General features: G+C 48.8%; 1 protein-coding gene across 2 annotated transcripts; it reads left to right on the forward strand.

Annotated features, from left to right (window-relative positions):
- The first annotated feature begins 13,476 nt into the window (after window positions 1-13,476).
- ZNF16 (zinc finger protein 16) lies at window positions 13,477-27,719 on the forward strand. 2 transcript variants are annotated; one of them, XM_059901839.1, is made up of 3 exons: window positions 13,477-13,609; window positions 16,616-16,820; window positions 25,607-27,719. In XM_059901839.1, the coding sequence occupies exons 2-3, from the start codon at window positions 16,625-16,627 to the stop codon at window positions 27,370-27,372; spliced, it is 1,962 nt and encodes a 653-aa protein (XP_059757822.1). In that variant the 5' UTR covers window positions 13,477-13,609; window positions 16,616-16,624; the 3' UTR covers window positions 27,373-27,719. The 2 variants fall into 2 exon arrangements, with proteins under 2 accessions (XP_059757822.1, XP_059757823.1); XM_059901840.1 differs by lacking the exon at window positions 13,477-13,609 and adding an exon at window positions 13,617-13,807.
- The last annotated feature ends 176 nt before the right edge of the window (window positions 27,720-27,895 follow it).

A 27,895-nucleotide genomic window follows, 5' to 3' on the forward strand; every position in this document is an offset into this window, starting at 1 on the left:
TGCCCCAGGCCCACACCCGCTGCACCCCCGGGCACCCCAGGCAGGGAGCTTGCAGTCCTGAGGCTGACCCATCTGACTAATTCTGGCCCATTGAAGTTGTATGTTTCACTTAATGTGGTTTGGTGGATAGGTCTTCTAGATGTGTTATCAATGAAGGAAAATGGGAAAATGGTCCAAAGTTGGGAGCCTCTGGCTTGTGACTTTACTAATCATTGCCCGATCGCTGTGTTCCAAAAAGAGAGGGCATGTCTGTCTTTTCCTGAGGTGACTAGACACCTTAATCTCCTGAGCTGTGTCAGAAGCTCCTCCCATGGCTCTCCTGGCTTCAGTCTGAGATAGGGCCTTGGAGCTTTTTATCCAGTTACAACTTCTGCTTGTAGAGAAAGAACTTCTGGGAAGGAAGAAAAAGAAATTCCCTGTTCTTGCTCCAAGGATCTCCTTGGCATCCTTTCAAGAGACAAAAGGACTCGGAAGCTGTGACAGTGTCTTCCTCGAGGCCATATAATTAGAATGCCAAATCGGGAGGAAATATGTGGGGTTTTTTTCTTTATACATTCATCTTTACATACGGTGGACAGTTTACTTAATTGAGAACCTCAGCTTTTATTCTAATTCTCTGTTTTAGGTTGTGTGGCTAAAACGTCTTTATGAGTAATTCCTGCAGTGAATTTGGATTATGTTTTAGTTTTCAGTTAAATGTTTTACCCAAATTGTACTGAAGTTTATTTACATAGCTAATGTTGTCCATTTCAGTCATAAATATCCCTGTTAGCCAGTCTTACCTAGCTTGGTGATGGCATTAGTGTTGGTTGGAGCCAGACTTGTCTCCTGACGGTTCGAAGCCTCTCTGTGCTGCATGGTGAGGAGCACAGGGCGCCCATCCACCTGGTGCCGCCTGGCGTCTAAACCCAGTCGATTACCTGCGGTTGAGAAGGGCATTTCGGTTTCCCCAGTTGATGCGAAGAAGCTGTTTCTAAAGGAGTTTTATGCCAGTGCCAGCAGATGTACAACCTTCCAAAATCCCCACTGTGGCCCAGGCTCTCATCACCTGAAAGGTACTAGAAACAGGGAGATGGACAGTGGCCAGGACAGTTTTGACATGCAGGAGGTTGAGCTCTGGTCAGCAGACATCGTACCATCTGTCTAGTACTCATCCCGAAGATGCCCCTATTCCTGCTGCTCTATTTGGTCGGGCTCGATACCCTCACACGGGGAAGAATAAGGATATTTTCAGGTCCCCCTGGAGCCGCTGTTCTGGTGAGGTGACAGGTGTTCTCTCTCACCTGCCTGCTGCCCAGCAGGTGGGTGAAGTCTCCTGCCTTAGATCTCCATGTATTGGTAGTTCTTGCCACAGGCTGTGTGGGATTATGACTGGAAGGAACTCAGGGCAGTTAGTACTTGGAGGAAGACATTGTTTACTACTCGTTGAACTAGTAGAGTTGGTTGCAGTTTGGATGGTCTGCTCCCCATGAAACACTTTTGTAGCCTGACTGGACTTGGGGGCCGGACATTGGCAACAGGTGGGGATGGTGTGGGGGTGTTGAGAAGGGCCCCTACCTTCAAGCTTGTGCTGCAGGAGCTGCCCAAGGACTCAGCCTTCCTGGCAGACAGCCGTCACCATGAGGGTGTGGATCATGGGGCCCAACCAGGACCTGCTCCCTGTGGGGGTGTCAGGAGTGTCGTATTTGTAAATCCAGAGTTGTTTTGTTAGTTCTGGTGTCTGCCTATTGCCAGAACATGGGATTATTATGTAGAATTCCCAGAGACTTCGGGCGGCCTTTGCTGTCAGGAGAAAGGACACCCCAGACACTGGGGGCAGGTGCTGAAGGGTCACAGGAGCCCTTCACTTTTCCTGTGTCTGCCTGTCTTACGGCATTTCCACTGATTCCTTGGTGTGGTGGACTCCTGAGGATGACCCATGTCCTTGACCTCCACCACTAGCTCTTGAACCACAACTGAAGATGTGAATCATAAGGGGACCAAGATCTGCTCTTTCTGCTGAAAAAGATGGTCTGCCCTTAAGTGCCTGTTAATGCGTTGTGTGTTCCCCTGCCAATCCTACTGGTTTACCATGTGTAGTTGACATGTCTTCTTTCCCCACCAATTCTAGGGTTTACTTGAGTTTCATGCGTTTATTCACAAGCATTGAAAGGTAGCGGGTGGATTCCATTATTGCTTATGTTCATGCAAGAGTGGGTGGCAAGTGACTCAAGCTGCTGCCTTGAGTCTGAGGACCTGAGTTTCCAGGCAGCAGGACTGCACTGGGATTTTTTCACTTTAACGCTGCATACGTGCAGCATCTTCTGTGTATCTGAAGATGGGACCAGAAGAAAACTGCAGGATGGAAGTTGGAAGGGTTAGTTGTGTGCACTAGGGCTCCTAGTTATAAGTAACAGACACCTACTTAAGATAACCCGAGCAAAGAAGGGAGCACCATCTGTCAGGATCCAGGGATGTCTTATGGGACCCCAGGTAAGGAAACAGCTGGAGTCAGGAACTGGAAAGGTTTCTGGATTTCCCACCCCTGGATTGTATCCTAGTTTCCCTGCAGACCTGCCTTCTCAGTTTAATAGTGCACTGGGCTGAAAAACTGGCTGCCACCACAGTTACTGGGTTCACATCTACTTCTTCCAAGAGACCTGCCAGAATGAGGCTGGGAACTTAGTATTTTAATTCATATTCTAAGGAGAGGATGCTGGCCAGTCTCTGGTCTGGTGTCCATTCATGTACCCATAAACCTGTGAGACTCCAATGAATGTGGCCATGGATGCAGAGTTTGGGGAATGGACTCTGGCCCACCTGGGTTGGATGTCAACACCTGTCCAGTTGGCTGTGTCCAGAGGGGCAGGATGGCTGCTGGGGCTACTGTATTTGTTGAGTGGACAAGAGCAGATCCTTGAATAGGGCATGGGGGCATTAGAAGGTCATGTAGGTAGCGACCCAGGAAGGGATAGCTGGAGGACAGGAGGGCCTTGTGAATGGGAAAGGGGCTGGAAAGGAACCTACTGCTCTTAGCAGAACTTATGAGCCCCCAACCAGCACCAGGCTCTACGGGAGAAATAGGCACCAGAATTAGCCTGGGCGAGTCCTGCCCCCACCTTAGCAACCTGCTCTGTGGACCCAGATAGTCCTAGCAGCATCGGCCTTGGGCTTGGCCACGTCTCCAGGTGTTGGAGCATCGTGCCAGGTGTGGCCTGGTCTGGACAGAGGGTTAGAGTGAGCGCAGGGGGTGGGGGGAGGGGGGGAGGTCTGGGATGGTGCACAAAGATGCTGACACAAGGGCATCTGGACTGAGGTTCCAACTCCCTAAAATGTGGGCTTGGGGTGGGGGGCGTCTCAATTGCTCCTGAGTCTGTGAGCTCTACAGAAGAGCTAGGATTCAGCAGTTGTGTTCCAGGCCTGACTCCTGGAGACGTTCCTTCAGCAGTGGGCAGAAGTGCTGGCAGATGCCCTGTCCCTAGCATGGGGGCTGCACCACGTGGTCTAGCATCCACCCCTGTGTCCAGCCTTCAGGATTTCCTGCCTCCGCCACCAGCCTCTGCTACAAAACCTGCTAAAGCTTCTCCACTGCTCGAGGTATTCCCACAACTGACCTGTATGAAAAGATGGGCAAAGCTCATTAGTAATCGCGGGCGTGCAAAATGATATCACTATGAGATGCCGTGTTACACTCACCAGAGTAGCAAAAATTAAAAGTTTGATGACGACAAGTGTTGCAAAAAATGTAGAGCAACAGTTACTCTCACATAGTGTTGCTGGAATGAAGTTGGAACAACACACTGGAAAATACTTCGGCACTGTTAACAAAGATGCAAATAGCCCACAACCCAATTCCACTCCTACACATACACACAGCAGAGACTTGCATGAAAACCAGGAGATGTGTCCCAAAATGTTCATAGCAGCCGTGTTTGTAATAGCAATACCTGATAACAATCTAATGTAGGTGGAGAGAAGACAAAAGGTTTTATTCATACATGCAATGGAAAACTTTATCAGAATGAATTACCCTCAGCTACCTGCCTCAACATTCTTGAGCTGTCATCTTGCAGTGGAATGTGGGTTTTCCTAAATACACACCAACTTTGATTGCTTCTAGCAACTGAACCCCAGCGTACCCAGGGGATGAGTGCAGTTTGACCTGAGAGGGAATGCCTCATAGCAAAGGATGGCAAGACTTTGTCAGTTTACTATCAACAGAAACCTGGGTAATGTAAATGGGAATAGATTCTAGGGCTGTTAGAGGAGAGAATGTACTGAATTTGTTACACGGCAGATGGCACATTCAGGGAGCTGCCTCAGCAGTGACTGGCTGATGGAAGTCTGTATGCGGTGTGGCCTGCGTTGATGAGGCTGGCATGTCAGATCTGCCTGAATTCACAGTGCAGGACAGTCAGAGGCTTGGGCGATGGGAATGCTGGAGTGGATGCTGTGGGACCTGCCCACCCACCCCTGCCTGTGTCCTCCAGGAGAGTCTAGAGACACTTCTTTCACCCAGGCTTTGAGAAATGTGTTGATGAGGGGGGTGCCACCATCCATGAAAGACTACAGTGGCTATTTTCTGTAGGCTGGGAATAATGGTAAGAGGGGCTGTCATGAAAATGTTTTCCATGCTCAGTGGGGGTGGTCAAATAGCAGACAGTAGCATGTAACCCTTTCAAAGACAGGGCAGTCATGTCACTGTAACAGGCCCAGGGCCAGAGTAGTCATAGAATTGTTTGACCACATGTTTTGGCCCTGGATAATGGTGATGGTGACTGAAATAGGTAGGCAGCCTACTAAAGGTTATATCAATACTAGTGAAAAAAACATTAAATCTGGTGAAAAGACACCTGAACCTCATGAAAAAAGAAGAGGCAAGCTTTCCCTTGGGGAAAGACCCTGATACGCTCCCCAAAATTTATACTATGTTTTATTCTCTCCCCCAAAGGGAATGTGGCCATTTGATGGGGTAACTGTACATTAGAGAACAGGAAATACCCACACTTTTCAAGGATGTGAAAGTAAAAATTAGCTCAGACTCAGAAAGAAAAAATCTGGTAAACTGTTCATCAGGCTAGAATAACAGACACAGATAAAAAACCAGCTTTAGAGTTAATAGGAAACAATATTTCTCCCAAAGAGATGTGCAGCTACAAAATGTAACACTATACCTCTGCTTTCTTGCTCGTGGAGAAACTTTATAACATCAGAAACTGTTGGAAACGACATCAAGAATGAAACACCCCACTCTTGGTGGATCTAAGTCACTGACGCAGAGGAACAGCCTTGATTTACAGCTGGAATCAGATAAGGAGTTTTGGACACCACGTTCCACATCTATCTTAATTTTGTGGTTTCCAAGGAAACAGGCGCTTAAGTCCATTTCACAGTCCAGACCTCAGGATGACCCACGATGAGTCAGCCCTGCCTTGCCTGCCCATCAAGACACTGCTCCGCTTAGATTTCACCTAAACTCCACCCCTCCCCAAGTTCTGTAACAACTCTGTTTTCCTTTCTTTGGTGAGACACTTGCCGTTCATGTGTTTGTTGCCCTCACTGTAATGGATCTATAACCCTGACTTTGTCAGAGTATAAGTGGTCTGAGGTTGATTGGGCTATGGCAGGGGTTACTGGACTCTGGCTCTGAATTGATGTTAATTCAAAATCTTGTTCAGCAGCCAGTGTAGGAGCTTAGGGAGTCAATGGGCAAATGAAGTTTTAGCTCAGGACCATCTCATGGTAGGATCGGAGGGACCCAAAAATCACCCCATGGTATTTACCCAGATCAAGAATACATAGGAGGGGTACACACACTGCCCATGTCAGAGTCCTCACGTGAGTTCTGTGGCTCATGGAGCAAGGGCTGTTATGATAGGAATATTTGGATTAGACAGGACAGGAGGTGGGTCCAGCTCCCCCCTTGTATACTGGATTACTCTGAGCAACCTAACCTCTCAGACTGTGCTTGTCTGCAAAATGGGGATAAAAATACCACTCTCTGAAGGAGTATTAGGGGATTAGGTAGAACCAAGTTTACAGAGTAACCAGTGTGCTGCTCAGAACACAGCAGGGGCACAGCAAAGCCAGATCTCTTCCCTGCCACCCTTGTCAGAGCAGCAAGAACGGTAGAAAGAGCATAGCGTATCCCTTTGGAGAGGGACAGCCTGGGTAATAATCCTGCCTTTACCTCACTGGCCTGTTTTCTCATTTGTAAAAAAGAAAAGGGGGTGGGGGCGTGGGGCAACGCGTATTACGGAGAGATTTATGTGTGATAACCCATGGAACGTTGTGGCATGATTTTTCCCCAAAGAGCACCCTCTTACCTTAACAGAACTAGTATCGTTGATTCATGGGTTCATGTAATCACAAACATATATAATTAGTACCTATTGTGAGTATGGTTCTAGATGCTGGGGACAGAGCCATGAATGAAAAAAAATCCCTGCCCTCATAGAGCATACATTCTAGCATGGGAGAAAGATGGTGAGCAGATAAGTGGATGGTGGTGAATGCTCCAACATTCTGTTTTTCTATGAAGAAAAACAGAGGAATGGAGTAGAATAGCTGGGCATGGAACAGAAGTAAGGTATCCTTTCCATCTACTACGGCCGAAGGAACACCTCAGGAAGCTCTCATCTCAAAAGAATACAGCAAGTAGCTGCAGGGCCCAGGTCCCCAAGCCCTGCAGGCTGGGTGCCCTGGGATGGGCACAGTTGTTTTCCCCTCAACACTGTGGGGCCTGCTTGAGGGTGGGGACTGGTCTTTATTTGCTTCCATATCCTAAGCATTTCATGTAGACCAGTGGTCACTGCATGTTTCAAACACTGGCCAACCATGGAGAAATCTCAAGTCACTCATTCCCCGCCTCTTACTTCCAACTCCACACCCTTGGGAAGAAGTTAGGGGATCAGATTTCTGAGTTGGGGATCACATGCTTTGATCTAGTGCACCCAGGCTCCAAGGACTGACAGCTCCCCTAGGTCCCGGCAGCTAAGGGAGAACAGGGCAGTGGGAGGGAGTGCAGGCTGCCCAGAACCCACCTCTAGCAGATCCCCCCTGAGGCAGCAGACCTGCTGGTCGTCTGCATGGCATTTATTGTGAGAAAAACTAGAGAACCAGGCTATGGCAGCCCTGAGACCCAGGAAGCAGCAGAGAATCAACGTGGAAACCGGGAGCCTCACGGAGCTTCCGTTCAACCCACACGTTCATTCTCACACCTCCAGGTTCTTGGCCCATAAAACCCTGGTGGAGGTGGGAGAGGGGCCGGAGCCAGGCTGTCTCAGGCATGCACACGTGTGGGCGGCAAGTGCAGACAGTCTTCTGTGACATCCCGAACCGAAAGAGCCAGGGCCAGTCTAGCAGTGAGGCTGGGTAAGGGCAGCAGGAAGGGCGTGGAGGGCAGTGAGCTGAGGGGAGTCTGCACGAGGGCATGAAGCACGGGCCCCAAGGTCTGAGAGAGACAGTGCATGCACCTGCAGTGAGGCTTTGGGGCGGGCACAGGAGGGCTGCTGGGGAGCCGGAGTCTAGTCCTCAAAATGTGGGGCTGCTTGAAGAGAGCATGGTGTTGGCCACTGGGAACACTTGAGGCCCCAGGTGTAGAATGGGGTCCCCTGGAGAGGAGCAGTGGAGCTGCTGCTGGCACAGTGAGGGAGCCAACTCTGCGGTGTTAAAGCAGTGAGGGGCCTCCGCAGAATGGAGCCATGGGGAGTGAGCAGTGACCCCCCGGGGTCGCATCAAGAAAGCTCCAGAGAACACCCCCAAGGCATCAGTTGGCCTCTATTTGGCCTGTTGGAACCGTGGTGATGGGCTCCCCCTTTGAAACCGAGAAGGTGGCCCTGATGATACCTGAATCGCCTTTATGACCATTCTTCCCATGTCTTGCAGAAAAGTGCACGTCATAGCCAAATAGCTCTATGGTTCAGACCTGCGGGAGCTCAGAAGTGTTTCTGCTCATATAATCCCATAATCTCTTTACTGAGTAATAACCTAGCCACATCCGTGGTGTCCTCTTCCAAACGTACTTTCTCATTTTTTGCAATATGGACAGGCTGAGAATTTTCCAAATCTTTACATTCTAGTTCCTTTTTGCTTAACAATGCCTCTTCAATTCACTTCACTCCTCTCACATTTTACTCTAAGAGTCACTCCTTCAACACTTTGCTTAGAAATCATCTCAGCTAGGGACTTCCCTGGTGGTCCAGTGGTTAAGACTCCACACTCCCAAAGCAGGGGGCCCAGGTTTGATCCCTGGTCGGGGAACTAGATCCCACATGCCACATCTAAGAGCCCACATGCCGCTACTAAAGATCCCGTGTGCCGCAACTAAGACCCAGTGCAGCCAAATAAATAAGTATTAAAAAAAAAAATCTCCTCGGCTAAAAATCCAGTTTTATTGCTCAAGTTCTACTTCCCACAAACACAATTCAGCCAAGTTCTTTGCCACTTTATAACCATGGTCACCTTTCTTCAAATTTCCGATAACATGTTCCTCTTTTTCAGTTGAAGCCGCACCAGAATGGCCTCTACTGTCCATATTTCTACCGACATTCTATACATGATTACTTATGTATTCTCCAAGAAGACGGGACCTCTCTCTACAGCTCTCCTCTTTTCTTTCTGTGTTCTCCCCAGAGCTGCCGTTTACATCCACATTCCTTGCTTGCACCTCAGGACTCCCAGCCTTGACCCACCACCCAGTTCCAAGGCCACTTCCACATTTTTAGACATTTGTTACTCAGCACTCCTCGGCACAAAAATCTTTATGAGTCAGCTTGGGCTATCGTATCATGACACTATTGACTAGTTGGCTTAAAAAATAGGAATTTTTGACTGGGAAGTCCAAGATTAAGGTGGTGGGCAATTCAGTTCCCTGGTGAAGGCTCTTTTCCTGGTTTGCAATCTGACACCTTCTTACTGTCTTCACATGGGGTGGGGGTTGGGAAGGTGGGGGGAACAGGCCAGAGAGCACCCTCGAGCTCACATACTCTGGTCTCTTCCTCTTCTTATAAGGACACTAGTTTTGTCAATGGCCCCGCCCACATGACCTCATCTAAACCTAATTACCTCCCAGAGGTCCCTCCTCCAGATAACATCACTTTGGGAAGTTAGGCTTCAACATATGAATGTAAGGAGGACACAAACATTCAGTCCATAACAACTAGTTTTGATTTCTTCATTTTATGCTTTTATCTAGTTTTATGTTTTGTTTTTGTTTTTTAGCAATCAACCATTTAACAGAAATTTTCAGGCTTCACTATATAGTTTGTCTTGTGAAAAGCAATTTTGGGTAGTTTTTATGGCCCATTCTTATATTCAGTTTTTTCCCCCTTTCTTTTCCTTCTAAATTTATTAAATAACTTCTTCTCAATACATTTCTTAGTGGTCTATTATGTATTACAGTAAAAACACCACCATCTCATGAATTAGTCTAGAATTAAATGATTTTTTTGCAAGGTTGATGAAAAACACTACTATTCAACCAATCTGAACTGTCACAGAAAAACAAAGGTAGATGTGCTGACACTGAGAGGGACAGCCAGTGCTCCTAAGGTGGTGACTTTCTAACCACCAGCCTACACCCCACCCATGACCAGAACCTGAGGCCCACTGGAGAAGGGGTTTGGGCAGAGCCTGGGAACCAATGATCAGCCATATTCTATTCAAACGTGCTTTTCACTGGGCACATTATGGTGGGTTTTTGTCTTGGACATCTATCAGTGTTTTTCTCCTTAGTTTTCTGATGTTGCTGCCTGGTTTTGTGTTGACTGTGTTATTTTCCCCTGTGGTGGACATGCAGAGCCTGCTGTTCTTCCTGACTGTCTCTGCATTCTCCCTGTCCTTTTCAGGCATGAAATTTTACCTGACACTTGCCCATCCAAGCAAAGGTGATGTTTCCAAGTTGCGATGCTGTGAGATGTGGCATGTGGGTCACAGGCAGAAGGGATACGTGCGTCTTCAAGGTGTCACCTTGTCCTGTTCCCACTGGCTGAAATGGTGACTGAGCTCTGGGCAGGGTGGAGCCCTCGGGTAGAAGGGGCCTGTGCCCCTCCATCTTCATGAGGACGGCCACCACAGCCATGCGGTCTATCACAGGAGACAGGAGCCCTCTGCCTCACTGAAGCCAATGTTAGTTTTGAGCCTCTTTACATCAGCTGAGCTTTATTCTAACTAATCCAGTACTTGATACCTGGCAGTAGGTAGGTGCTGAAACAGAACCTACTACTTGTGCAGTTGGCTTAATGATCAGGCAGTGAGGGCAGAGGTGTTACATTTGGAAAGCTGGTGACCCTTGCTATGCATGGAAAGGTATTTGGTATGACCCTTGCTTATGATGTATTAGAAGTAGACAACGTGTGACTAAAACTATAACCCTAGAGAAATTGATTCAGAATTGTTTGGAATGTTGGCAAGGGTTGGTTACTTCTTGCCACTTTCAACAGAGCCCTCCTAGAGATGCTCAGGCTGCAGGAAGGCAGATGGAGGCACAGGTGGAGGAGAACAGAGATGGACAAGGGGAGTTTCCCTCTGCCTATGGCCTGTGATTTGTGCTGACCAAGTCTGGTAAGCAGGCCTGGCATTGCAGGTGGCCTCAAGGTACCTTGAGCTGGAGAGAGAGAGGAGGAGGGCAAGCATATAGAGGGCAATAAATAAAAGACAAGGGACCTCGGGCTTTAACCCGTGACTAGATGGGGCCTTTGCATGTGGAACTAAATGGAAGTATGCAGACAAGAAGCTGACCCAGGCTTCCAACTGTCAATGAGGAGGCCCCTGTAAATCTGGACAGTCCCAGCCAGGGCAGCCTATCACCTCCCTCCTCAGGTGGGCAAGAGGATGGGTCATGGACAAGGAAGGCCCCCGGAGGGCCAAGTCAGACCTGATGAGGCCCAGGGCCCATAGAGCTCCTCCTGGAGCTGAGTCTGGGTACCGGGTGCTGTCCTGGAGCTCCTCCCTGCCAGGGAGAGGGGCTCCAGCACTCATGTGGAGTTGCCCACAGGGGACTCTGCACACCCCGCACAGAGATGATGGCTAAAGTCACTTACACGTGTGAAATCATTGCATTTAAAATATGTACCAGGGACTTCCCTGGTGGTGCAGTGGTTAAGAATCTGCCTGCCAATGCAGGGGACATGGGTTCGAGCCCTTGTCTGGGAAGAGCCCACATGCCACGGAGCAACTAAGCCCATGCGCCACAACTACTGAGCCTGTGCTCTAGAGCCCGCAAACCCCAACTACTCAGCCCATGTGCCAAAACTACTGAAGCCTGTGTGCCTAGAGCCCTTGTTCCACAAGAGAATCCACCGCAATGAGAAGCCCGAGCACCACAACGAAGAGTAGCCCCCGCTCGCCGCAACTAGAGAAAGCCCGCGCACAGCAACGAACACCCAATGCAGACAAAAGTAAGTAAATAAGATAAATAAATTTATTTTTAAAAAAAAAAATATATATATATATATCTACAGGGACTTCCCTGGCAGTCCAGTGGTTAAGACTCCGCGATTCCAATGCAGGGGGTTCAGGGTCGATCCCTGGTTGGGGAATAAGATCCCACATGCCACAGCGTGGCCAGAAGATTTTTAAAAATAAATAAATAAATATTAAAAAATAAAATATCTACACAGTGTGCACAGCAACCCCACATCAGACTTTTCCTCGGACCCAGTCAGTATAGTTTGGACACTGCTGTGTTTCCCATCCTCCTCTTTCTCCACACTGCAACTTGGGTGTCAGGGGGCAGGCAACTTGCCCTTTAGTTATAGGACCTGGTGGAGAGGCTGCACCTTGTACAGAGGGACTCACCTGAGCTGCATCAGGGACTGGATGGGACTTGGGTTGTCCTCTTGGCAAGGGCTGCATCCTGCTGCAGCAGGTGACCACGTGGGAAGACTGGGAGAAGCAGCTCCTTATCCCTATTATCTGTTCTCCTCTTCCCCTCCAAGTCAGCAAGCGGAAAATCCTCAGCCAAGGAACCCCGGTCCCTGATCACTGCATAGGGGAACCTGCCATACAAACTTGTGACTTTACTTGAGAGAAAAATATTTGAACCTCAAGTGCCAACCCCGGCATTACCTAGGCTCCTAGCTCTTCCAGCCCAGCAGTGTGAAGCAGTATCTCATTGTCGTTTAATTTGCATTTCTCTGACGGCTAATCAGCAGAGCATCCCTTCCATCCCAGGGTTTCAAAAATATTTCCTGTGTATTTTTCTGCTAACCTCATTTCTTTACTGTCCATTTTTAGGTCTTTAGTTCATTTAGGAGACTACCACTGTTTGTGTTGTTAGATAGGGGTCTGGTTTTGTTTTTCTCCATTGCATGAAGTCATTTTCTCAACACCTTATGCTAAACAACCCATCCTTTTGCCATTTATGGTGGTGCCACTTTTACCATCTATTAAATTCCATCTGTACAAAGTCTGACCCTGAGCTCTTTGTTGTGTCTTGAGTGCTCTTTGTTAATTCGCCAGTATTTCATAGTTTTTGTTGCTATTGTGGAAGATATTTCATTTTTTTAAATATTTGTTTATTTGACTGCACCGGGTCTTAGTTGCGGCACTCGGGATCTTTTTTTAGTTGCGGCATGCGGGATCTAGTTCCCTGACCAGGGGTCGAAGCCGGGCCCCCTGCATTGGGAGCACGGAGTCTTAACCACTGGACCGCCAGGGAAGTCCCAAGACATTTCATTTTTGTTACATTATCTGATTGGTTATTGCTGGTTCGGAGAAATGTTCCTTTTTCTAACTTCTCAAGGATAAATGCTTTTGTCTTCTTTCATAAAGAAAAAGTATTTAAGGCGATATAGTCATATATATTTTTCTCTGAAAATATTCAGTGGATATTATATATTTTACACTTTACACTGGGTTCCGTAGGTGTGAGAATGAAGTGTTTTGCTTTTCACTGCCTTATAAATAGTCTGTAATTTTCCTGCTAGTATCATTTTTGATTCAAAGGTTATGTAGACAGTGTTTCGTAAACTCCAATAGTTAAAGAGTTTTGGGAGTCAACTTTTTATTATGTATTTCTATCCTAATTTTGGTAGTTTAAAATGCATACTTTAAAATATTTGTATTCTTTATGTCTAACTGTATAATCAATTTTTGTAAATGTTCCATGGACAGTCCCACGAAATGTATATTATCTACTTAAGGAATTTGAGTTTTTCCATCTATCTGTCGAATCATTTACTGATTGAGGGATTCAGTTTCTTCCACGTGCATCATCATGTTTTTATCAAGCAAAACCTGTTCCGATTCTAGGTACCTGTGTATCTAAGTCCCTGGTTCTCCCTGCATTTATAATCGCTTGTCTTTTTTTAGGTAGTTGCCACCTGGTTAGTTGCACGAACCGACTCTGATCGCGGGGCTCCCGGCGGCTCCTGGCACCTCGCGGGGGTCAAGTATGGATCCACCGAGTCGCTCGTCCTCCCGCGGCCTAGAGCGGCCACACTGGGCTGGGCTGGGCGGGTCCGCGAGCCGGAAGTCGAGGCGGGACTTCCGGGGTCCGCCTAAGGGCCGAGTGGCCTGGGTCCCGCAGCCTTGTCCTCTTCCCGGAGCGACTCCCGGAGTTGGCGATTGGCGCGGTGGCGCTTCGGCGTTGCTGACCGCGCTCCCTCGTGACTCCGATGCCCCCGCGGTGGGTGCCGGCGCCGGGAGGCCTAGGCTCGGTGTGCGGGGGGGCCGTAAAGGGGCGTGGGCGGGTCACAGCCTTCGAGGGCCCCTCCCGGGAGGGCGTGCGAGGGGCGCCCTGCAGAGAGTGCGCGGCGGAGCCGAGCAACCCCTGACCTGGAGCCGGGCTGCGGGACCGCGTGGCGAGGCTGCTACAGTGCGACGGGCAAGTGTGCGCGAATAGTGTCCTGACGCGCGGGGTTGGGGCGGAGGAAGGGCCTCAGGAATTGGTGCGAACGTCGGAACTGTACGGAGCCGGGTGAGAAATGAATGGAGTTGTCGCTTGGCGCCAGGTGTCCTGCCTGGAGGCCCAGTCGGTGGTGGATTCGCCCTCCAGGTGGAGAACGGGCTCTAGGGATGGGGAGGAATTTATTCTCCCCCAGGGGAGTGGGACTGAGGCTGGGTCATGCCCGTCCCGTGGATGCCTGCTATGGACAAGTGGCTGCTGGTCTTCACAGTTGTATCTTTGCTTAGCACCAGGTTGAGCCCTTAGCCAGGAGAATCAGCTTCCAAGCTCACTGGTAGACTCCAATTCCTGAGGTTGCTTTTTCCTTGCTGACTGTTCTTAGCTCTTGGAGGCCCCACTCCTTGCATATGACCCGTGCATCTGAGTCAGCAACGGCTCATGTGATTAGATTGGGTCCACAAGGATAATCCAGGCCCGTAAACTTAATTTCCTCTGCAAAATCTCTTTCGCTGTGTAGTGTAGGTTCTAGGGATAGGATGTGGACATGGGTGAGGAGGAGCAATCTGCTACCACTGATTCAGTCTATGTCCTCCTGGGCAAGATCCCACAGACACTGAAGTGAGAAAAACAAAATGTAAAATGAGCTTAGTTTTCGGGGCTTCCCGGGTGGCGCAGTGGTTAAGGATCCGCCTGCCAATGCAGGGGACATGGGTTCGACCCCTGGTCTGGGAAGAGCCCACATGCCGCGGAGCAACGAAGCCCGTGCGCCACAACTACTGAGCCTGCGCTCTAGAGCCCGCGAGCCACAACTACTGAAGCCAGCGTGCCTAGAGCCCACGCTCCGCAACAAGAGAAACCACTGCAATGAGAAGCCCACACACCACAACAAAGAGTTGCCCCTGCTCACTGCAACGAGAGAAAGCACGCGTGCAGCAACAAAGATCCAACTCAGCCCTAAATAAATAAATAAATAAATTTATTTTAAAATGAGCTTAGTTTGGTACAATTTATAGTAAAAAGGCAAAGAAAAAAATACACATATTTGTTTGTGTAAGCTTAGAGTAATCAGGAAGGACACGTTGGAAACTGGGAAGGAGTAGTGTGGCTGGCTGGGAGATGTTTCACCTTAAGTCCTCTTTAACCTTTTGAATTTTGAGCCATATGACTGTGCCCCTATTCAGAAACTGATGATAACTTCAAGATTTTAAAATAAAATGAACTGAATAAATGTTACAAATGATTGACTCTCTCCTTGGAAGAAAGTGAAGGTTCGCCCCTTGGAAGCAGCATCTTCTCTGTCTGCTGCTACATGGAGAGTGCCTTGAGTCAGTGCTTTCCCTGCTTTGAATCTTATGCACCATCCCTCTGAGTGCCTGCGCCAGGTGAATCTTCCTAAGATGTTTCATTAGTTCTGTCTCCCAATGTAGAAATGTGGCTGGTGCCTCACTTTCATCAGGCAGTCAAGACCTCTTATAGTCTGTCCCCCAGCAACTGTCTCTGAGCTCTGTTCACATCTCTGCCCCATCTCACCCTTGCCACCTTCTACCTTTCCAGCCAGGCATGGCCTAAACCCTCTCTTCTCTGGGCCTGGTTAAATGCCCGCCTGCCCCAGGCTCCACCCCTTCTCTGCTACCTGTGCCCAGAGCACTTGCCCATCTCACTGATGCATTTGCTATTATCTGTCTCCCCACTGAAACCCATGAGGGTGATGGTCACATTGTTCCCAGAATAGATGCTGGCATATAGTGGGTGTTTTGGAAACACTGAAAGCATGTGTCCCAAGAAGAGAAATTGAGTCCAAGGGTTGGCAGGCAGTGTCTGCAATGGGCTTCTGCCTCATCTCCACCCCTGAAGGGCAGACGGGTCACTGGTACCTGCTCATGGTACAATATGAATAAGGGGCCAAGGGATGTTGCCTCACTCCCAGATGGGCTGCTGGGCAGGGCATGGTGCATCTGCTCAGAGACAGGGCAGTGGGAGGGGTGGAGGAAATCAGTAACTTGGTCCACGTGGGGGACCCGTCATGTGTCTGGGTGGGAATGTCCTGTTCCTTGCTCAGAGAGACCACTTAAACCTGGAGATGAGCCCAGGTTTGAGACTCTTCACAGGATAAAGGATGTTGATGCCTCAGGACTGGATAGATTAACCAAGGAAGTTGGTATAGATGCAGAAGTGAACCCTGGAGCACCAACGTAAAGAGGGAGATAAGGAGGAGTCTGGGAGGGAACCACTGGTGCAGTGGGAGGACAACCCAGGAGGTTGGGGATGGGGACACCCACTCTGGATGCTGCCAGGGGGACACAACTCAGGGCTGACCAATAGGGTGGCACTGTGATGACTTTGTGCATGTCTGCAGCTCAGGCTACCCCTGGCCGCCCAACCTTTGGAGTTGCTGCTCCCCCGTGAGTGGGTCTGGTGGTCCACCTTCAGGGCATTGTGTCAGGAACAAGCCCACCACAGCAGGCGCAGGCTCCATGGGAGCTGCTTTCCTCTTATCAGGGAAAGCTTGGGCCCTTCCAGGTGGTGCCAACAAGGCACTGTGTGCTCACCTTGCTCTGTGGTCAGCATCTCGCCATTTCCCACCTGTGGCCCTGGCTTGTGAGTCTGTGTCCCCGTGGCTGGCTGACCCTTCCCTTGGTTCCAAGATCAGGGAATGTGGCACCAATCACCAGGCCTTCCAGAGGTCTCAGGCTGCAGGGGTGAAGGAAGTGACCCCTGCCTGGTGGGTGGGTGAACCCCTGGAGTTAGCCCCTCTGCACACTCACCTGTGTCCTTGCTGGTCTCCAGGTCCCAGCCATGCCCAGCCTCAGAGTACGCCCTGAAGAGGCAGAAATGGAGCCCTCAGTTCCTGGACCATCTCCTTGGACCCCCAGAGCACAGGCCTGTGTGAGTGATGCTCCCGCTGTGACCCACCCTGGATCTGCACTTCATGGTCCCCTCTGCTGTGGTGACGCTGAGCCAGAAGCCACCCCCCCTCACCATCAGCAGCCAGGTACTGGGTGTGAGTTCCCCACTGATGCCCTTGTTCTGAGGAGACTTTGTCTACATCACCCTGCACTTACCTCAGGAGGTGTGTGTGTCACCGTTAGGGGCAGAGTACCTTGTGGACTTGAGGGGCTAAGGCTGGAGGTCAAGGGGCCAAGAGAGGAAATTGGCCTGGCACCTGGCTGCCCTGGTGCCCTGAGTGGGACACTGCTTTCCTCACCTGACATAGAGGGGTGTGACATGATGGTCACCAGCTGAGCCCTGCCTAACTTACTCACCAGGCTGGTGGTAGTCCGTGCCCTCAGATCTCTGCCCTAATCCAAGCCTTGGCCCTGTTCCATTCACACTGCCCAGCTGCTCCCATCCCCGTCAGATACCAGAGAGTCCTTCCTGCACACCACTCACTAATTCTTCTCTTCTGTGGACCTCTCAGCAGTGATCAGGATGGTTACTCATTGTTAGCTTTCCTTACTGGGATCTGATGGTGGCTGTTTTACAAGAAGACACTCTTAACTACGTGGGACCTTTTATCATACTCAGGACATCTGAGCAGAGTACGCTGTTCAGACACTGTGTGGCCAGGGAAGGTTGGGCTAAGGACAGAGATGGCGCAAGGCAGTCCTAGGTGTGTTGGAGGGAGGAGATGGATAGAGGATGAAAAATATGATGGAGCCAAAGAAGTGGCCCTGAGGGACAAAGCCTGCTGCCAGATGGCCAGGGGTATACCAGGCAGAGAATGGTGAGTTAGGCCAGGACTCTTGCTCCAGGAAAAAAACAGATTGATGGTAGCTCATGTTTTAAAAGCCATTTTGCTATAGAGCAAAATGGTGGAGTAGGCAGCTCCAAACACCCCTTTCTTCACATAAACTATTTAAAAAAAGAAACAAGTAGAAGCTATCAGGACCAACTTTGTCAGAAATCTAGAAAACAGGTTTACACAACCAAGCAAATGCTGAGTCAAGAAAAAGGCAACTTAAGATGGAAAACTTTACACACTCTCCCTGGTTCAGCAGCGTATTAAAAGTGAGCAGCCTGTGTTCCTAGTGTGGGACCTGGTCCCTGGTTCCTGAAGGAGCAGAGTATAACTTATTCAGAAATTATTTTCTTTGTTCTCACCTGTGTGAGGTTGGATAAAGAATCGATGCAAAGTGTTTGTCCCTGTGTTGCCTAACTCAGAACATACTCAGCAGAAAAGTGGTGGGCTGAAAAACACTGAAAGGTGAACTAAAATCCCACAGCCACTTGGGACATCAGTTAACAGTATAGTTGACCTCCTAAAGCCTAGGAGGGAAAGTTGGAGAAATGAGGGCTTCAAAAGCACCCTTGTATATCAGGGAATTTAGAAAGTCACGTACCTGCCCAGGATAGGATATATACTCAGAAAAGACCTATGAAAAACAAAAAAAAAAAAGAAAGAAAGAAAGAAAAGGTCTATGAAGATTGTAGCATAACCTGTAGCTGATCTCCAAGATTAATGAAAGCAGGAAGCCACAGCAGAGTAATAGTGTTAGTGTCCCAGGAGAGCCAACACACAAAGGCTGGGAGAGGTGTATTATTTTTATTTTACTGTTAGTGTTCAAGGAACTCTCCATTCAAACAGTAGCTGTACACAAGCTAAAGAAACAGAGACCTTGGTGACCACACATGACAAGGAATGCAGTCTTTGCAAAAGTAGTTTGGAAAGTGACTAAAAGAACAGATGACTGGAGCCTCCAACAATTAAGAATAGCAAACCCTGGAGGCAGGAGAAACTGATTTACAGAGTTATCACAGTAAATATTCAAATGTCCAGTTTTTAACAAAAAATCATAAAGAATACAAACAAGCAGGAAAATATGGCTGCCCCATTCAAGGGAAAAAAATTAATTGGCAGAAGTGTCCCTGAAAAAGCACAGATACTTGACAGACTAAATCAGCTGTCTTAAATGTACTCAAAGATCTGAAAGAAACCATGGGCAAAGAACTAAAAACGATGTATGAACAAAATGAGAAAATCAATAGAGATAATTATAAATATACAATTTATATTTTATTTATTATAAAAAGAAACAGAGTGTAAGTCCTAGAGCTGGAACTTCCCTGGTGGTCCAGTGGTTAAGACTCCATGCTTCCACTGCAGGGGGCATGGGTCCAATCCCTGGTCTCCCACATGCCATGTGGTGCAGCCAAAAATTTTAAAAAATGAAGTCCTAGATGTGAGAATTATAATAACTGAAATGAAGAGTTTGCTGGAGGGTTTCAACAGCAGATTTGAGCAGGCAATAGAATCGGTGAACTTGAAGACAGACAATTGAAGTTATCCAGTCTGAGGAGCAGGAAGAAAAAAGGTTGAAGAAAAGTGAACAGAGCCTAACAGACTTGTGGGATACCATCAAGGGAACCAACACACATATGGGAGGCCAAGAAAGAAGGGAGAGAGAGAAAGGGGCAGAAAGAATATTTGAATAGTGGCCAAAACATCTTAAATTTCATGAAAGACATGAACCTACACATCCAAAAAGCTCAGCAAAGTCTGACTAGGATAGATTCAAAGAGATCCACACCAAGACTCATTATAATCAAATTGTCGAAAGACTGAATCTTGAAGACAACAAGAAAGAAGCAACCCGTCTTGTATAAGTGATCCTCAATAAAATTAACAGGCAGTTTCTCATCAGAACCCTTGGAGGTTGGAAAGTAGTGGGATGACATATTTAAACTGCTGGGAGAATGAAACTGCCAACTAAGAATTCTACATCTGGTAAAATTACCTTTCAGAGTGAAGGCAAAGTTAAGATATTCTCAGATAAAAGCTGAGGATGTTTATTACCAATAGACCTGCTCTGTAGGAAGTGTCAGAGAGAGGGACTTCGCTGGTGGTCTAGTGGTTAAGAATCCACCTTCCAGTGCACAGAATATGCATTCAATCCCTGGTTGGGGAACTAAGATCCCACATGCTGTGGGGCAACTAAGCCCACATGCTCTGGAGCCCACGCGCCACAACTAGAGAGCCCACGCACTGCAACTACTGGGTCCACTTGCTCTGGAGCCTGCACACCCCAACTACAGAGAAGCCCACATGCCACAATGAAAGATCCCATGTGCCACAACTAAGACCTGATGCAGCCAAATATTTTAAAAAAAGAAGAAGAAGTGTCAGAGGGGTTCTTACCCGTTAAGATAAAAGGATATTAGACAGGAACTCAAAGCCATACAAAGAACTAAAGAACTCTGGTAAAATTAACCACATAGGTAAGGGTAAAAGCTAGTATTGTATTTTTGGTTTATAAACCCACTTTTTATTTCCTATATGATTTAAAAGACAAATGCATAAAAATAATCATAAACCTATACTATTGAACATACAGCACATAAAGATACATTTGTGACAGCAACCTCATAAAGGTGGGAACATATCTGTATAGGAGCAGAGTTTTTGTATGCTGTTGTGGCTAAGTTGGTAACAGTTCAAACTCGATGGCTATATTCTGGGGATTTAATGTACAGCATGGTGACTATAGTTAATAATGTATACTTGGCAATTGCTAAGAGAGTAGATCTTAAAAGTTCTCACCACACACACATACACAAAAAATAGTAACTGTGAGGTGACGGATGTGTTAACTAACCCTATGGTGGTCATCATTTTGCATATATATGTGTATCAAATCATCCCATTGTACACCTTAAATTTACATGATGTTATATGGCAATTATATTTCAATAAAGCTGGGGGCAGGGGACCAAAACAGCTGAAGGGGGTGGGAAACCAAACCAGATTGTTTTAGGATGTTAAGATATTAAATATAATCCCCATGATACCACTAAGAAAATATCTTTAAAATATACACAAAAGGAATAAAAAAGAAAATGGTACACTACAAAAATTAAACTGAGGGACTTCCCTGGTGGCACAGTGGTTAAGAATCCGCCTGCCAATGCAGGGGACATGGGTTCGAGCCCTAGTCCAGGAAGATCCCACATGCCGCAGAGCAACGAAGCCCATTTGCCACTACTACTGAGCCTGTGCTCTAGAACCCGCGAGCCACAACTACTGAGCCCACGTGCCACAACTACTGAAGCCTGCATGCCTAGAGCCCGTGCTCCGCAACAAGAGAAGCCACCGCAATGAGAACCCCATGCACTGCAACGAAGAGAAGTCCCCGCTCGCCACAACTCAAGAAAGCCCGTGCACAGCAACGAAGACCCAATGCAGCTGTAAATAAATAAATAAATAAATAAATAAATAAATAAATAAATTTATGTTTTTAAAAAAAGAAAGAAAGGATACCTAAATAATTGAAAAGACATGCCCTGTCTATGGATTGGTCTTAATAGTGTTATGATGTCAGTGCTATCCAGAGCAACCTACAGATTCAATACAATCCCTGTCAAAATTCCAACTGCCTTTTTTCAGAAATGAAAAAGTCAGTCCTCAAATTAATATGGAATTCAAGGGACCCCAAATAACCAAAACAAGCTTGAAAAAACAAAGTCAGAGAACTCATTTTTCCCAGTTTCAAAACTTACTACAAAGCTGCAGTAATCAAAACAGTTTGGTACTGACATAGGATAAGCATACAGAACAATGCAATAGAATTGAGAGTCTAGAAATAAGCCCATACATCTGAGGCCAATTGATTTTCAACCAGTGTGTGAAGACCATTCAGTGAAGAGAGAGAACTCTGTTAAATGGTGCTGGGACAAGTGGATTTCCATGTGCAGAAGAGTGAACTTGGCCCCCTACCTCATGCCATATGCAAAAATTAACTCAGAATCATCCAACTACCAAATTCAAGAACTGAAGTCATAAAACTGTTAGAAGAAAACATTACGTTTTCATAACGTTGGGTTTGGCAGTAGATTCTTAGATACAACACCAAAAGCATGAACAACAAAAGAAAAAGGTAAATTGGACTTCATCAAAATTAAAGACTTTGGGGGCTTCCCTGGTGGCTCAGTGGTTAAGAATCCACCTGTCAATGCAGGGGACATGGGTTCGAGCCCTGGTCGGGAAGATCCCACATGCCACGGAGCAACTAAGCCCGTGTGCCACAACTACTGAGCCTGCGCTCTAGAGCCCGGGAGCCACAACTACTGAAGCCTGTGTGCCTAGAGCCCATGCTGCACAAGAGAAGGCCCCGCTCACCGCAACTAGAGAAAGCCTGCGCACAGCAACGAAGACCCAACGCAGCCAAAAATAAATAAATAAATTTAAATTAAAAAAAAATTAAAGACTTTGGGGCATGAAAGGACATTATGAAAAAAGTGAAATGACGTCCTACAGAATGTGAGAAAATCTTTGCAAATTGTATATCTGGTAAAGGTCTAGTACCCAGAATATATAAAGGACTCTTACAACTCAACAACAAAAGACAAACAAGCCACTCTTTAAATGAGCAAGGGACTTGAATAAACATTTCTCCAAAGAAAATATACAAATGACCAACTAGCAAACAAAAAGATGCTCAAATTCATCAGTGATTTGAGAAACGAAATCAAAACCCGAGTAAGATTACCACTTCACACCCACTAGGATGGCTGTAATAATAAAGTAAATAATTAACGAGTGCTTTCAAGGATTTGGAGATACTGGAACCCTCATACATTGCTGATGGGAATGTAAAATGGTACAGCCACTCTGGAATACAATTTGGCAGTTCCTCGAAAGTTTAAACATAGCATTACCATATGACCCAGCAATTCCACTGCTAGATATATGTGCAAAGAATTCAAGGCAGATACCCAAACAAGTACATGTACATCGTGTTCATAGCACTATTCACAATAGCCAGGAGGTGTAAACAGCCCAGACATCCATCAGTGGATGAATGTATAAGCCAAATGTGCTTTAACTACACCATGGAATATTATTCAGTCAAAAAAGGGAGTGAAGCTCCCTTATTTACACCTGCTGCAGTGTGCCTCAAAAGTCACATATCATATGAGTTCATTCATATAAGATGTCAGGAGTAGGTAAATCCATGGAGACAAAATGCAGCTTTGTGGTTACCAGGAGCTGGGGGCCAGGAGATACGGAGATAAACTAGTGCATAGGGGCTTTGGGATGATGGAAATGTCTTGGGACAAGATAAAGATGCTGATCACACACCATTGTAAATGCACTAAATGCCACTGAATTGCTCATTTCAAATAGTTAATTTTATGTTTATCAATTTCACCTCAACAAACTATTAAGTAAAATGAAAACAGAGCCCCTGTGGGAGATGGGAGACTAACGGAGCCCCCACCCGAGGCTGTGGTGCCACTGGGGTCTGTGTGGCAGACGGCAGGGTGAGCACTGGAGAGCCACGGCTCTGCCCCTCAACAGCCACAGCCACACGTGGCGCTCACAGGCGTGGCTTTGATGGGGGTACTTCTTCACAAACATGGAAACAACTAATCATAAAGGTCTTTAGTGTTGTCTCTCAGGAAAGCTAACAGGTTTGCTGTGTGCTGGAAGGGCTCAGAGTCTTCACCCTTTTCTCCATTTGGTGTCACACTTGCGGGGGCAGCACGGACAGTGCAAACAAGTGTATTTGTTTTCAAATCTTTTCCTTCACCATTAAACCCAATTTTTTTTTTAAGATTTTTCTTAAGGGAAGCCATATTTCTATGACTTTATATTTCCTTTCAAAAGAGGAACTTTCTTTATTTTTCCAATAGTTCTTATGTTGCAGAGGAGAATTGTATCCAGTTTAGCAAATCAAAAATGCCCTCTCGTCATCCTCACCTCACTCGCTCTTGTTTCCTGTCTCAGTAAACTTCTTCCAGGTCGACAGTAGCTCTGGCTCAAAAACCAGTTCCTATTGCCACCACCTCCTGAGCCACACTAGTGACCTTACCTCAATCAGGGTTCAGCAAGCCATGGCCTACAGGCCAGATCCAGCTAGCCAGTCGTTTGGGGCCTGCAAGCAAAGAACCGTTGAAGGATTTTTAAGGATTATAACAAAGCAGACCATGTGACAGAGACCATGCAGCCACAAAGCCCAAGAAGGTCCCTCTCTGACCCTTTATGGAAAAGGTCCGTCCCTTCCCCACACGCAACCAGGAGAGGGCGGAGCCCCCCGGATCAGTCATGGGGTGCAGCGGGGGACATAGTGAGCCCTGTGTCATCCCATCCAGACCCTTGCTTCCTCCAGTGACCTCCCTGTCTGTCCCTGCAGCCCTCACTGTGCCTCCCCCCACCACCGTCAGTCCAGTGGCGTGTGGACATTACCACAGGTGCCCAGGGGCTGGGGCTCTGGGAGAAGACAGTAGCCCACGTGCAGCGAGTGATGACAGGCCTGCCTGAGGGTCAGCAGGAAGGCGGAGCACGGTGCCTGCATCTATGTGCTGGCCACATGGCCGAGCTCCAAGGAGGGGGTCCTGGCAGAGACTCTATGCAGGGGCTTCCAGCTGGGCCGTGGGTCAGGTGACCGGAACGTGAACTGTCACCACCGGACACGTGGGCGTGGTAGGCAAACAGGCTGAGCGTATGGCCAAGCTGGGTCTGCACTGAGATCCAAGGGTAACAGAAGCCTCCAGTTGGGGTGGGGGAGACAGACTGCTACTGTGGTGGTAGATTGAAGTTCCAGGTGGGGAGAGGCAGTTACCTTGAGCTGAGGGGCAGGTCAGAGGGCAGCAGGCCCAAGGAGGCTGGGGGTAGGGAGGGGTGTCCTTCACCCACCCACTCAGCACCACTGGGTGGCCCCAGCCCTGGGGCACGGAGCCCTGTTGGGGGCAGTGGTCAGAGAAGTCCTCTCCTGTGAGGTGACTGAGCCAAGACCGGCAGAAGGGAAGGGAAGGAGGGAGCGTGAGGACCGTCGGGGAGGGCAGACCCCAAGGTGGGCGGGTCCTTCCTGCTCAGGAGAAGCAGGAGCAGAGGGGGGAGGTTGTCAAGTGCTCTTGTCACCAGACTGCTGTGGGCGGGAGGGGAAGGTGGGAGGCCAGGTAAGCTGCTCCCCATCCAGGCAGGAGCAAAGGGTGGTTTGGCCTGGATGTCTCAGTTATAACGAGAGAGAGAGATCCAGTAGAGCAGAGTTTCCTTGTCCTTCAGGTGTGAAAAAGGGGGTGCCTCCCGGTGTGACAAGCAGCCTTGTGCACGTCTCTGTCATAGAAGGATGTATGCAGCAGCTGAACCCTGGTACCAGCTAACAAAGTGCAGTCACAGTGCAGGTTCCGAGAGGTACAGGTTGCTTTGGCAGAATGGGGCACGGTCTCTGAAGGCTTCTCTGTCAAATGGGACGGAATCTGACATTCCAGAGTCATCACCATGCAGTCGGAGCCAGTTCTGCTTCCTTGAAGGGAACGGACCCTGCACCTCCTGGCCTGGGCCCAGACCCACACCTGCGAAGCCAGTGGTGGGCGCCCAGAGAATGAGAGTTGGGCCAAGCAGCTGACTCCAGGCTTGTGCGTCTGGAACAGGAGGCAGGTAGAATGTCTAACAATGCAACGTGCAGGGAGCTGTGTTTTCCTTGAACAGGTGGGAGGGTGAGTGCCTGGGTTTGGGACACGCTCCGAGGTAAAGCCAACAGGACCTGCTGATGACCTGCTGTGGGTCAGGGGAAGGACAGCCGAGGGGCTACCTCGACTCAGGCCAGGATTTTGGCCAGCCTTAGTCGGGAGACTGCAGGTGCTTTCCTGAGATGTGGGGTCTGGGGGTCAGGTTAGGGTTGGTTTTCGGTTGCTGTGCAGCCTGGTCCCCTCAGCTCTGCCAGCCCCTCACAGTTCCCTCGAGAGACCTGGGACCACCACCCACCGTGGGTCCCACGCTCCCAGACTTGCCTGTGTTTCCCTGTTTCCTTCCATGTGACTTCCTGTTTGTCATTTCAGATTGGGACCCCAGGACTGAGGGCAAGGAGTTTCTTCAGAAGGAAGAAGTTTCTGAGGATTTGGAATCACAGGCAGAAACATCAGAAAACCATGCCAGTGATGTTTCCCAGACGCCTGAGCTTGGAGAACTCTGTGATGGTGCATTAAAAAGAGACTGGGAGGCCCCTGAGGATGAGAGACAGGTGCAATCCCCCTGCTGGGAGGGGGACTTCACACCAGTGCAAGTGCTTCTCAAGAGCTCCTCAGGAGAGAAAGAGGTGGAGTCTGACAACGTCAAGAGAGGCTTCAGTCTGAGCCCGAGCCCAGCGGCACGTCAGGGAGCCCCTGCAGAAGAGAGGCCACATCCGTACGACGTGCGTGGCCAGAGCTTCCCACGCAGCGTGGACCTAATCAGCTGCGAGGGGCTTCACACAGCCAGAAGCCCGTTCATATGCAACGAGTGTGGGAACACCTTCCAAGGAGGCCCCGATCTTATTCAGCATCAGACAGCGCACACTGGACAGAAGTCCTTCATATGTAATGAGTGTGGAAGGCCCTTTAGCACACATTCAGACCTCCTCAGGCACCGGCTTACCCACCGCGGAGAGAAGCCGCATGTGTGTACTGAGTGTGGAAAGGCCTTCGGCCAGAGCTCCAGTCTTAAAAAGCACCAGAAGTCCCATGTGAGCGAGAAGCCCTACGAATGCAGTGAGTGCGGGAAGGCCTTCAGGAGGACCTCCAACCTCATCCAGCATCAAAGAATCCACTCCGGGGAGAAGCCATACGTGTGCAACGCCTGCGGGAAGGCCTTCAGGCGGAGCTCCAACCTTATCAAACACCAGAGGGTCCACACAGGGGAGAAGCCCTTCGAGTGTGACGAGTGCGGGAAGGCCTTCAGCCAGAGCTCACACCTGAGGAAGCACCAGAGGGTCCACACCGGGGAGAGGCCTTACGCGTGTAGCGAGTGCGGCAAACCCTTCAGCCGGGTGTCCAACCTCATTAAGCATCACAGGGTCCACACGGGGGAGAAGCCCTACAAGTGCAGTGACTGCGGGAAGGCCTTCAGCCAGAGCTCCAGCCTCATCCAGCACCGGAGAATCCACACTGGAGAGAAGCCTCACGTGTGCGGTGTGTGTGGGAAGGCCTTCAGCTACAGCTCAGTGCTCAGAAAGCACCAGATCATCCACACGGGAGAGAAGCCGTATGAGTGCAGCATCTGCGGGAAGGCCTTCAGCCACAGCTCTGCGCTCATCCAGCACCAGGGTGTGCACACGGGTGACAAGCCCTATGAGTGTCGCGAGTGCGGGAAGACCTTCGGTCGCAGCTCCAACCTCATCCTGCACCAGCGAGTTCACACTGGAGAGAAGCCCTATGAATGTACCGAGTGTGGGAAAACCTTCAGCCAGAGCTCAACTCTCATTCAGCATCAGAGGATCCATAACGGGTTGAAACCCCACGAGTGTAACCAGTGCGGCAAAGCCTTCAACCGGAGCTCGAACCTCATCCACCACCAGAAAGTCCACACTGGAGAGAAGCCCTACGCGTGCATCGAGTGTGGGAAGGGCTTCAGCCAGAGCTCGCACCTCATTCAGCATCAGATCATCCACACTGGCGAGAGGCCCTATCAGTGCAGTGAGTGTGGGAAGTCTTTCAGCCAGCGCTCGGTCCTCATCCAGCACCAGAGGATTCACACTGGGGTGAAGCCCTATGACTGCACGGCTTGTGGGAAAGCCTTCAGCCAGCGGTCAAAGTTGGTCAAGCACCAGCTGATTCACACCAGGGAGTGAAACCACATGAGGCTCCACCCCAACTCCCCTGGCAACATCCCAGCCTCTCCCATCCTGCGACTTGAGCTGGGCTCTCTCATTCCCTCCACTCCACAGCCACTGTCCACAGAGGCCATTGTCCACAAACCAGAGACCCTCCTGTGAGACAGGCTCCCTCCCCTGATTCCCCTGCCATTGCTCCTGCTTCATGTGGCCTCATTTCTTTTTGGTTTGTTTTTCCAGTTTGTTATCAGACTGCCATATTTGTTAGAAGGGAAAAGATTATAGAGGCTGCATACTTATGAAGAGAGTTTATTACTGTAATGGAACATAACCAAGGAAGTAAACTGACATTTGGTTTGAGATAACCACAGTACTTCTTTTGCTTGGTCATTAGTCCTAAGAACTGAGTTCTTTGTCAATGGCTGTAGTTGGTATTCTGTTTACATAAAGTCAGGTCAAGAGTGTTTCGGGTCTGGTTGCTGTCACCCTCCCCCAGAGGCGGTGCATACCTGTTACCACCAACTCCTCACCCCTCTCCCTC

Source organism: Balaenoptera ricei, chromosome 17 (assembly GCF_028023285.1).
Source record: "Balaenoptera ricei isolate mBalRic1 chromosome 17, mBalRic1.hap2, whole genome shotgun sequence".
Classification (NCBI taxonomy): Eukaryota; Metazoa; Chordata; class Mammalia; order Artiodactyla; family Balaenopteridae; genus Balaenoptera; species Balaenoptera ricei.

Coding starts and splice junctions, on each gene's coding strand:
- ZNF16 (XM_059901839.1), top strand. CDS start 16,625: ATGCCCAGCCTCAGAGTACGCCCTGAAGAGGCAGAAATGGAGCCCTCA. Junction 16,821..25,606: donor CCCTCACCATCAGCAGCCAG/GTACTGGGTGTG, acceptor TTGTCATTTCAG/ATTGGGACCCCAGGACTGAG.